Source organism: Cebus imitator, unplaced genomic scaffold (genome assembly GCF_001604975.1).
Source record: "Cebus imitator isolate Cc_AM_T3 unplaced genomic scaffold, Cebus_imitator-1.0 Scaffold189, whole genome shotgun sequence".
NCBI lineage: Eukaryota > Metazoa > Chordata > Mammalia > Primates > Cebidae > Cebus > Cebus imitator.
The window spans coordinates 756,857-769,703 of NW_016107504.1; the positions used below are offsets into that span (position 1 = coordinate 756,857).

The window sequence follows — 12,847 nt, forward strand, 5'->3', positions numbered from 1 at the left end:
GCTCACTGCAACCTCTGTCTCCCAGGTTCAACGATTCTCCTGCCTCAGCCTGCTGCGTAGCTGGGATTACAGGCGTGCACTACCATGCCTAGCTAATTTTTGCATTTTTAGTAGAGAGGGGGGGTTTCACCATGTTGGTCAGGCTGGTCTCGAACTCCTGACCTCATGATCCACCCACCTCGGCCTCCCAAAGTGCTGGGATTACAGGTGTGAGCCACCGTGCCTGGCCTTGTTGGATAATTTCTTAAAGCTTATAGGACTTTTTCACTTTGCTGCTTTGCCAATGGCAACTTAAGTCATATGTCATATGAAAGCCAAGTAAAGCATTCTGAAGAGAAGACTCATGTGGTAGCATATACCCTACTCACAACCAGGCAGTCAATTACTGACTAATTCCAGAGGCACTATGGCTACCAGCTATGGTGGTCCTATGACCACTATTTGATTACTACACTGTAGGAAACTGGAGGTTACTTTTCCTTCAGTTCAGGGCTTCTAATGGGTATGGACTAGAGTCTTATCAAGATTTCTTTAAAACGCAAAGGGGAGTTCAGGACCTTAGCAAAGTACCAAGAACATTATAGGAAATATGCTACTTACATAGTATGCAAAGAATAAATAGTCAAGGTCAAGGACAAACACAATCACTGTGCCTGTATCATGATTCTTTGGTATCATCAAAGCTAATTTAAAAGGATTACTTTAGGTAGAGGTAAATAAAAGTGAAATCAACCCAGGTTGTTTTACTTGGTTTGGCCTATACCTTGTTTGGTTCCCCTGGATTATATGAAGAAAACATAGGAATTTTTCGGATCTCTTCCTCTGACAAACGATTTCTCTGGATTTCATCTTCTGGGACAAATTCTATTGGCTGCGTCAGCTTCTTAGGCCCAGTCCAACACTGCTCAGGTGAAAAATCAATAACTTTTGCCACATGGAGACTGGGACCTTTACCCTGTGCTGCCTGTTTTCCCTTGTCCTCGAGTAATGATGGGTTCTCAGCTGTGCCACTATCACCCACTGATGGAGCTGAGACCAGTGAGTGGGAAGCAAAGGGTTCACCTCTCATAAGTTGGAACTCTTCAAGACGTTTTTTCATTATCATCTCTTGATAAAAACTTTCCAGGTTGTTCATGGGATCACCTTTGTTCTTCTTTTGGGGTTCATCTGGATCAAGACAAAGAGATAGGGAAGTTCCACAAAGCCTACCAATACAACCTTTGACAAATTAATAAAAATTAAATCCTCAACCTCAGATAAAGAAACACTGCTGGGGCAGGTCTTTACGACCTGTGACAAATGACAATGGTATATAGCTATCTTATGATAGTTTATTTCAAGCAGAACTATAGGCCAGAATGACAGTGAGGCAAGTGAGGCACCTAGAGTCATGCAAATATATGTACCTTTAATTGATAAGGACATTTAAAATATAAGCCATATAGCATTATGCTTCACAAAATTAATAATTCCTTAGTATCATCTAATACCAATGTCATGTTCAAATTGTCCTGATTATGTCAAAGTTTTTTTTATACTTGGTTATTCAATTCAGAATCTAAACCTGCCTCTGGCTGTTGTATCTCTTAATATTGTTTTATTCTAAAACAGTACCTCTTCTCTACCACCCCTTTATTTCATTTTCTCCCTCCTCCATTGATTAAATAAACTACATTTGTTCTATGAACAAATGAATTTGATTAATCATTTTCTGATGGTGTTGTTTAACTTGTTCGTTCCATTCTATTTCTTGGCAGTTAATCTATAACTATGCTACCTAATATAGTAGCCACTGGTCACGTGTCTATTTAAATTAATTTTTAAATATCAGTTCCTCAGTCGAACTTAGTGAATGTAAAGTGCTCGATAGTCACGTGTGGCTAGTGGATACCATATTGGACAAAACAGATAAAAACTATTACATCATTTCAGAAAGTTACATTAGGCGGTGCTGATCTACAGGTTAGATTCCTTATAGACAGATACGTACTTCCTATTGTATCATGTCATAAGGCACATAATGTTTGGTGGTCCCATTTTTAGTGATGCTGAAATTCATCAGTGGATTGAGGTGCTAGGTGATATTAGTCTCATGCCCCCATTATTAAATTTTCCCATTCACCTTCCACCTAATGGGTTTTTTACATCCATTGATGACCATTACCTATATTAATTTATTAAGAGTTGCAAATTGTGGCTTTCCTAATTCTATTATTTCTTTTGCACTTATTATCTGGAATTCTATGGTGAACTTACCGTCATCAACTATGTAGTTTCCCTAAATGTAGATCATATGGGAAAGGCAGGATAAATGCTTGATTCTTTGTCATTATTTATCAATTATGAGAGTAAAAGTTGACACCTTAGAAATGTCCACTGGTGGCTGGGCGCAGTGGCTCATGCCTGTAATCCCAGCACTTTGAGAGGTTGAGAAGGGCAGATCACAAGGTCAGGAGTTCAAGACCAGCCTGGCCAAATGGTGAAACCCCGTCTCTACTAAAAATATAAACATTAGCCAGGTGTGGTGACAGGTGCCTATAGTCCCAGCTATGCAGGAGGCAGAGGCAGGAGAATCGCTTGAACTCAGGAGACAGAGGTTGCAGTGCGCCATTGCACTCCAGCCTAGGCAACAGAGCGAGACTCTGTCTCACAAAAAAAACAGAAGAAAGAAAGGAAGGACAGAAAGAAGGAAGAAAGACAAGAAAAGAAAAGAAATGTCCAATGGTGACCAATGGTTATGTTTAGTATAGTAATAAAAGAGTGTATTTTCATATATTTTATCTGTGTTAATAAAATGTATTATCATCCCACTTAGGACCATTGGGAAACCCTTCAGATTGGCTCCTGTATTGCTTCCTGGCTTTCTGGCATAGCCAAATATCCTAAGCTCATCTTGCACACTTCCAAACTCAAACCTGGAATATTTTTGTGAGGCCCCTTGTTTCCTTTTAGTAGGAAGTGATATTTAGAAACCACACTGTGTTGCTGGTGTGTGCAGAAGCAACTTCTGAGTTATTGTTTCCAGGCCTTTTCAGTGGACAAAAGCTAAGGCTTTTTTTTTAAATTATACACTGGAATGGTTTTATTTTTTAATTAAAAAAAATTTTACTTTAAGTTCTGGGATACATGTGCTGAACATGTAGATTTGTTACATACGTATACTTGTGGGATGGTGGTTTGCTGCACCTATCAACCCATAACCTAGGTTTTAAGCCCCACATGCATTAGGTATTTGTCCTAATGCTTTCCCTTCCCTTTCCCTCCATAGGCCCCAGTATGTGATGTTCCCCTTCCTGTGTCCATGTGTTCTCACTGTTCACCTCCCATTTATGAGTGAGAACATGCAGTGTTTGATTTTCTGTTCCTGTGTTAGTTTGCTGAGCAAGAGGGACATTTTGAAAGGGAAAAGTAAATCGTGAGTTTATATTGGTATTTCCAACTCAAATTTGAGATAACAATGTTTTTACTTAAACTCCTTCATTTTAGAGTTGTATTTCCTCTCATATGCTTAAAAGAATGTTAGCAAAATGATTTATTAGCTTCTTCCTACAATATACTTATAGAATTTTAAAATGTCAGTAACAATACTATCACCAATAAAACTGCTGAATATAGTTTTATATTTCTTTGCAGTTACTTTTGCCCTTAGAATATGGACCCCACTGGAAATATACAAATGTTGTTTTTAAAGTCAGTGTAAGTAATTGTTTTCTTTTGTTTTCCAATTGTGTGGATTATGTTATTAACTTTATCATTAGGCTAATTTGCTTCAGGTTGTTTTTTAATTTTAGGGATTGATTTTTACCTTTTTGATTAAACTTTTAAATGACGCAAAATATTTACATGGATCTAAAGTAAAACTGTTATACAATACCTTCACAGAAGTCTCACTTCCATTTCTGTCCTCTTTATCTCATTCCTTTCACTCCCCATAAATAATCATTTTTATTAGGTTTTGGCTTATGGTTTCATTGTTTCTTTTTTGAAAATATAAACAAATAGGTATATACATACATACACATAATTCATTAGTTATACCTCTCTCCTACATAAAAAGTAACTTACTATAAGCACTGTTCTACAATTTACTTTTTGTAATTAACAATATATCCTGGAGATAGTTCCATATTAATGTGTAGAGCTCTTCTCATTCCTTCTTATAGCTGCACAGTACTCCATGTGTGGATGTACCATAGTTTATTCAACTATTCCCCACACATTGGTCTTGTATCCAGTCTTAGACTGTTACGAATAATGTCCTGATAAACAGCTTTGTGCAAACAGGATTTGGTATTTTTCCAGTATATGTTTGAAATAGATTCTAAGAAGCAGAATTGCTGAGACGAAGGGTAAATGTGTATGTAATTTTTCTATGTATTGTTAAATTTCACTCTGTAGAAGTTATACTATTCTGTATTTCCACCAGCAAGGCATGAGAGTAGTTATATAAGTATTTCCTAAGACACAAAAAGCAATAACCATTAAGGAAAAGATTGATAAATTAAACTACATTAAAATTAAGAACTTCTGTTCATCAAAATATCATGAAGAGATGGACATACACACAAAAAGCCACAGATTAGGAAGATATTTGCTACACAAAGAATTATCAGAGAACTTAAATCTAAAATACATAAATAACTCCTACAAATCAATAAGAAAAAGATGAACAACCATTAGGAAAATGGGCAAAATACTGAATAGATGTCTCACAAAAGAGGAAATACACATATATGCAGGCTGGGCATGGTGGCTCATACCTGTAATCCCAGCACTTGGGAGGCCGAAGCAGGAGGATCACTTGAGCCCAGGAGCTCGAGACCAACCTGGGCAACATGGTGATACCCTGTCTCTAAGTTGAAAAAAATAAATAAAATAAATAAAATAATTATATACAAGTGTGCTCAACCACATTAGAATTCAGGGAAACGCAAATTAGGAAGAGAATAAGATACTAATAGAAAACCAACATATTGGCAAAAATTAAAAAGAATGTCAACACTACATGTCAGTGAAGTTGTAGAGCAATTGGTACCCTCACATATTGCTGGTGGTAATGTGTACACACAGTGCAAATCAACATGTCATCATCTACTAATGTTGAAGTTATGCTCAGCATACAACACATCAATTCCACTCCCACATGTATTCTTAGAAAAATGTACGCATATATGTACTAGGACACGATAATAAGAATTTTCAGATCATTGCCATTTATAATTGCCCACAATTAGCAAAAATACAAATGTTCATCCAAGAAGAATTAATTATAAAATTCTGGTACATTTATGATGAAATACTATTATCCAAAGAAAGTGAACAAATTTCAGCTACATATGTCCAAGTGGATGAATAGATTAGTAAATACACTCAAAAATATTTAGGAACACATCAATAAATAAAAATTCCTCCCTTTGTAGAGCTAAGTGAATTGCACGGCATATTAGAAGGTAGGAGTGCTATAAAAAAGCAAAAAATACAAGATAAGATTGGAAGAGCTACAGCGTTGTCATTATTTTTAATTTTGGTCTGGATAGGTCTCACGAAAAGGCGCTATTTGAGTGAAGACCTAAAGAAGGCAAGGGTGTCTATCATGCTGATATTAGAGTGAGGTCTCAAGGTAGGAGTATGTCTCAAAAAACTAAAAAAGACTGAAATCATATAAAGTATGTTCTATAACCAGAACATACATTAGTGATCCACTATTGTAAGAAATGGGAAAACACAAATATCTAGAAATTGAACAACAAACTGCTAAATAATCCATGGATCAAATAATTCATAAAGGAAACTTAAAAATATTTTGATCTAAATAAAAATGAAAACACAACATATCAAATTTTATGGATGTAGCTAAAACAATGCTGCATTCCATATGACAGACATTTTTAGCTTTAAATGCCTGTATCAGAAAAGAAGAATGGTTTCAAATTTAAAACCTGAGCTTCCAAGTTAGGAAACCAGAAAAAGAGTAAACTAAACACAATGCAAGCAGAAGGAAGAAAATAATGAAGATTAAGAAATAAGTCAATGTAATAGAAAATGGGTAAGTAGAGAAAAATCAACAAAACCAAAAGCTGGTTTTTTGAAAAGTTTAACAAATAACAAACGCTTTACCTAGACTGAACAACAAAGTAAGAGAGAAGACAAAAATGACTAAAATCAAGAATTAAAGAGGAAGCATCACTACTAACTTTAAAGGAATGAAAATGATTATTCAGGAATATCATAAATAAATTTAGGCCAACAAATTAGGAAACATAGATAAATTGACAAATTCACAGAAAGACAGAAATTACCAAAGCAGTCTCAAAGAATAAATGAATAACAAGAGGATAAATTAGTACTTAACAAACAACCCACAAAGAAAAACCCAGGTCCAAATGGCTTCAATGGTAAATTCTATCAAATACTTAAAGAAATAATACCAATCCTGCAGAAACGCTTCAGAAAAGGGAAGAGGAGGAAATACTTTCCAATTCATTCCATTATGTCAGTATTACAATAACAAAACTAAACAAAGAAATTACAAGAAAACCACAGACCAGTATTCCTCATAAATATAGATGCAAAAATACCTAACAAAATATTAGCAAGCCTCATGAAGCAACATACAAAAGGATCACACACATATAATTGGGATTTATCCCAGAAATGAAAGATTGGTATAACATCTAAAAATCAAAGGATTAATCTTAAACCACATGATCATCACAGTAGGTGTAGAAAAAGCATTAAACAAAATCCAATACCCATTTATAATTTTTAAAAGCTCAATTAACTGACACTAGAAGGGAGCATCTTCAACCTGCTTGTGGTAGGTGGAATAATGGCCCCCCCAAAGATGTCCATATCCTAATCCCTGGAATCTGGGAAAATGTTAAATTACACTGCAGAGGGGAATCTGCAGATGTGATCATATTAAGGATGAGAAAGAAGATTATTCTGGATTATGCAGGTCGGGCCAATGTAATCATAAGGGTCCTTAGCATAAGGAAGCAAGAAGGTCAGAGACAGAATGGGAGATGTGATGATGGATGTAGAGGGTAATGTGAGGAAGGGGTCAAGAGCCAAGGAATGCAGGTGACCTCTAGAATCTGGACAAGGCTTACCCAGAGCCTCTAGAAGGAATGCAGCCCTGTTGACATATTAAGACTTCTAACCTCTAGAACTATAAGAGCAAAAATTTATATTGTTTAAGCCACTACATGTATGGTAATTAGTTACATTCTGATTACCTTTCCTTTCATAGGAAAGTAATATACTGCCAAAAAGTATGTGTAGAAAACCCAGAGCTAAGATCATACTTAATGGTTAAAAATTGAATACTTTCCTCCTAAGACTGGGAACAAGGCAAGGATATTAGCTCTGATCACTTGCATTCAACACTGTACTGAAGGTTCCAGACAGTACAAGGAGGCAAAAAAGAAAAAAAAGTCCTCCAGATTGGAAAGAAAGAAGTGTCTTTATTTACAGAAAATAGGATTCTCTATGCAGAAAACTCTAAGGTAACCATAATCAAACTATTACAATAAAAGAGTTTAGTCACAGGATACAAATTAATATAGAAAAATCAACTCTAGGCCAGGTACAGTGGCTCACACCTGTAAACCCACCACTTTGGGAGGCCAAGGAGGGTGGATCAACTGAGGACAGGAGTTCGAGACCAGCCTGGCCAATATGGTGAAACCCTGTCTCTACTAAAAATACAAAAATTAGCCAGGCGTAGTGGTGCATGTCTGTTATCCCAGCTACTCAGGAGGCTGAGGCAGGAGAATTGCTTGAACCCAGGTGGTGGAGGATGCAGTGAGCCGAGATTGTGCCACTGCACTCCAGCCTGGGTGACAGAGCAAGACTCNAAAAAGAAAAAGAAAAAAGAAAAGAAAAATAAACTGTATTTCTATATACTCGCGTGCAACAATTGGAAAATGAAATGTGAAAACAATTCTATTCACAAGAACATGAAAATCATTAAAATGCTTAGAAATAAATTCAAAAGGCTGGGTGTGGTGGCTCATACCTGTAATTCCAGTGCTTTGAGAGGATGATGTGGGAGGGTCACTTGAGGCCAGGAGTTTGAGACCAGCCTGGGCAACACAGTGAGACCCCATCTCTAAAAAAAACTTTCAAAACAATTAACCAAGCATGGTGGCAAGCACCTATAGTCCTAGATATTCAGGAGGCTGAGGCAGGAGGATCCCTTCAGCTCAGGAATTGGAGGTTGTAGTGAACATGATTGTGTCACTGCACTCCAACCTGAATTACAGAACAAGACCTTGTCTCTAAAAAAAAAAATAAACAAATTCAACAAAGAAAGCATAAGATTAAGTTTAATAAAAGTAACTAAAAACTACAAAACAATGCTGAAATAAATTGTAGAAGATCTAAACAAAGGAAGAGACATTTTATGTTCTTGGATTAAAATATTAATGATTAAAGATCAGTTTTCTCCAAATTGAATTATAGATTCAACGCAATCCTTATTAAGTTCCAGCAGGATTATTAGTATAAAAAAAAATTCACAAGCTGCTTCTAAAATTTACATGGAAACACAAAGGACCTAGAATAGAAAAAGTGATTTTAAAAAAGAGAAGCAAAGTTGGAGAAGTCATACTACCCAATTTCAAAACTTACTATAAAGATGCAGTAAAAAGATTTAGCATATAAAGATAGGCATATAGATCAATGGAACCAAGCTGAGTGTCCAGAAATAAATTCTTGCATTTATGGTCAATTGATTTTTCCACAAAGGTGCCAAGACAATAGGAAAAATAACAGCCTTTAAATAGTGCTGGAACAACTGGACATCCATATACAAAAACATGAACTTGGACCCTTTACTTCACACATAAAAATCAACTCAAATGTATAATATATCTAGATGTAAAAGCTAAGACTATAAGTGTTCCAGAAAAAAAAATAGGAGAATATCTTTCTAACCCTGAGTTCAGCAATGATTTCTTAGATATGACACCAAAAATGTAAGCCATAAAATAACTAATTAAACTTCATTAAAATTAAAAACTTCTGTGCTTCAAAAGACATCATTAAGAAAATAAAGACAAGCTACAGACTAGAAGAAAACATTTGCAAATCATATACCTTATAAAGGGCTTGTATTCAGAATACAAAAAAATTCTTAACCCAATCAAAAAATTGGCAAAAGACTTGAATAGACATTTCACCAAAGAAGACATATTGATGGCTAATAAGCACATGAAAAGGTATTCAAGATCATTTGTTATTATAGAAATTCAAAATAAAACTACAACGAGCTATCAGTACACACACACACTGAAATGGCTGTAATAAAAGATAATGAGTATTGGCAAGGATGCAGAGAAATAAGAACTCTTACACATTGCTGATGGGACAGTAAAATGATAAACCACATTAGCAAATAGTCGATCCCTCAAATTGGTTATACACAGAATTATCATAGGACCCAGAAATTCCACTAATTCAAGAGAAATGAAAACATGTTCAAGCAAATGTTCACCGAAACATTATTCATAATAGCCAAAAGGGGAAACAACCTAAATGTCATCAAGTGGTAAAAAGATCAAACAATGTGATGTATCTATTGATTTGACTTGGCTCTGTGTGCCTACCCAAATCTTATCTGGAATTGTAATCCCTATAATCCCTATGTGTCAAGGGAGGGACCTAGTGGGAGGTGACTGGATCATGGGGGTGGTTTCTCTCACGCTGTTCTTGTGATAGTGAATTCTTACAAGATCTGATGGTTTTACAGGTCTTTGACAGTTTCTCCTTCACACACACACTCTCTACTACCACCTTGTGAAGGTGTCTGCTTCTCCTTCTGCTACGCTTGTAAGTTTCCTGAGGCCTCCCCAGCCATGCAGAACTGTGAGTCAATTAAACCTCTTTTCTTTAAAAAGTATCCAATCTCAGGTATTTCTTTATAGCAGTGTGAGAATGGACTAATAATGCCGTAAAATAAAAAACTAGCAATATAAAGGAACGAATTGCTGACACATGCTACAATATGGAGAACCTCAAAAACATTATCGGTCCTGAATGAAGCCAGATTCAAAAGACCACATATTGTAACATTCCATTCATTATGACAGAGGCTTGGGATATATGTGGTTATCATTTACTACAAATGGGCCCTAGGGAATTTTGCCAGGTGATGGAAATGTCCTAAAATTGGACTCTGGGTTTGATAGCACAATTCTATACATTTACTAAAAATCGATAAACACAATAGTTGCATTTTATCATATGTAAATTATATACTTCAATATAACTATTTAAAAATTTAAAAAAATATTCAGAATCACAAAAGGTGAGAAGGAATAGAAAATAGAAAATGTACTGAAAGACATTAAAGGATAATTAAATTAATGGAAAGGTACTATGTACACATTTGAAGATTTGGAGACTCATAGCTATGTCAATTGACCTCAACTGACTTAAGCACTCAATGGAATCCCAGTAGAAATCACATAAAGGCATGTGTGCATGTGTGACTTGAAAATTTTCAAATTTACATGGAAAGGCAAAGTGTCAAAAGTAGACAAAACACTTCTGAAGAACAACAAGTTGGAAAGAATTATTCTTTTGCTGTACCAGATATCAAAACATCATGGAGCTAGACTGTCTAATATTGAATCTAAAATAGCCAAAAAGACCAAAGGAACAAAATAGAGAATAAAAAAAATTCTTTCATATGTGAACACCTGATATATGACAATATCCATCTGTATATGAACACCTGATATTGCAACAAAATAACAGTCTAGACATTTTCAATATCTGGTGTTAGGATAGAGGGCTATCTACATGAGGGTAAAAAAGGAACTGGAACCCTACTTTATACCATATACATAAATCAATTCCAGGTGAACTAACGACTTAAATGTGAAAGGCAAAAAACACAAAGCTTTTAGAATAAAGAACAGTATCAGGACCAGGCGCGGTGGCTCATGCCTGTAATCCCAGCACTTTGGGAGGCCAAGGAGGGCAGATCACCTGAGGTCAGGAGTTCGAGACCAGTCTGGCCAACATGTTGAAACTCTACCTCTACTAAAAATACAAAAATTAGCTGGGCATGGTGGTGCATGTGTGTAATCCTAGCTACTTGGGAGGCAGAGGCATGAGAATTGCTTGAATCCAGGAGGCAGAGGTTGCAGTGAACCTGGCCACTGCACTCCGGCCTGGGTGACAAAGACTCTGTCTCAAAAAAGAAAAAAAGAAAGGAACTAAAGAACTAAAAAACAATATCTACTTGCTCATGGTAGGGAAGGATTTATTAATCAAAGCACAAAACCCACTAAGTATAAAGAAAAAATTAATAAATTTTATTACATGGAGATCAACAACTTTCGTTTACCAAAAGATATCATAAGGGCAGTGAAATGACAAACCACAGAATTGGAATAGACATTTTCAACATATATTACCAACAAAGAAAAAGTATCCATAATAATAAAAAGACTGGTACAAATGTATAGAAAAATGCACCTAAGATTAGAGAAAAAGAGAGACAGAATATTCAGAATGCATAACCTCAATGCTTTCCAACCTCCCTCCTTCCTGTAGAGGTGGTAAGAACTGAGATGTTCTGTATCTTAGTGCTTTGGAGTTCACCCATTGGTTATCTTGTCTTTAAAATTATTGACCTGCTAAATTAAACATTCACAAGCTATTGTTTTGATAGATGCCTAAAGTGACCTCTGAACCAAAACTGCATCTGGACAAAGATACAAACAGATGGAAAGACATTCAGGTAGTAAATAGGCATTTTCACATTTGCTAAATGGGCAAAAGAGCTGAGTAGCCATTTTACAAAGCAGGCTATCCAAATGGCCAGTAAATGTGTAAGAAGGTATCCAACATCACCAGTCATCAAGAATGAAATTAAAACCACAATGAAACAAACAAACAATATAGGCTCAGACTCTTGAAATGATATCTTGAAAGACACACACACACACACACACACACACACACAAACACACACACGAACACGAAGGCAGGGGAACTGTTCTAAAGCAAACTAAATGTAATGTTTGATCCCTGATTGTATTCTCAATTTATAATTGAGAAACCTGATTGCAACAATAGAGCAGCAATGTTAAATTTCTTAAGAGTGATCATTATAGTGTGATTACATAGAAGAATGCCTTTGTTCTTAGGAGATACATAATTAAGTATTTAGGAGTAAATCCTTCTTATGTCTGAAACTTATTCCAAATAGTTAATCAGTAAACAAACCACATACACATATACTCATAAAGAGGAAGAGAGAGGTAAAGCAAATGTGGCGAGTTGTCCACAGTTGGTGAATGCAGGTGAAGAGTGTGGGTGTATTCTTTCAATTTTTCTCCACATTTGAAATTTTCCAAAATAAAAGAGTTGAGGAAAATAACACTTGACTAAGAGCTTTAAAAAGTAACATAAATTGGCCAGGTGCAGTGGCTCATGCCTATAACCCCAACACTTTGGGAGGCCGAGGTGAGTGGATCACTTGAGGTCAGGAGTTCCAGACCAGCTTGGCCAACATGGCATGTGCTACCATCCCTGGCAAAAATCCTGTGTTTTTAGTTTCTACTAAAAATATGAAAATTAGCCAGGAATGGTGTGGCACACATCTGTAATCCCAGCTACTCGGGAGGATGAGGTACAAGAATTGCTTGAACCCGGGAGGTGGAGGTTGTAATGAGCTGAGATCGTGCCACTGAACTCCAGCCTGGGCGACAGAGCGGACTCTGTCTCAAAAAAAAATAAGTAAATAAAATTTTATGTGTACAGTTTCCCCAAAAGTCAAAGCACATCCTACCATCACTGTGAATCTCTGAAACATATTTACAACGTAAAT

General features: G+C 36.0%; 1 protein-coding gene across 2 annotated transcripts in view; it reads right to left on the reverse strand.

Moving 5' to 3' along the window:
• RBM41 (RNA binding motif protein 41) overlaps positions 1-12,847 on the reverse strand; it is a 51,209-nt gene that overhangs the window by 19,997 nt on the left and 18,365 nt on the right. For both annotated transcript variants that reach the window (XM_017546447.2, XM_017546446.2), the window contains one exon: positions 764-1,167. In XM_017546447.2, the coding sequence (XP_017401936.1) occupies positions 764-1,167 (404 nt within the window). The remainder of the gene's footprint in view (positions 1-763; positions 1,168-12,847) is intronic.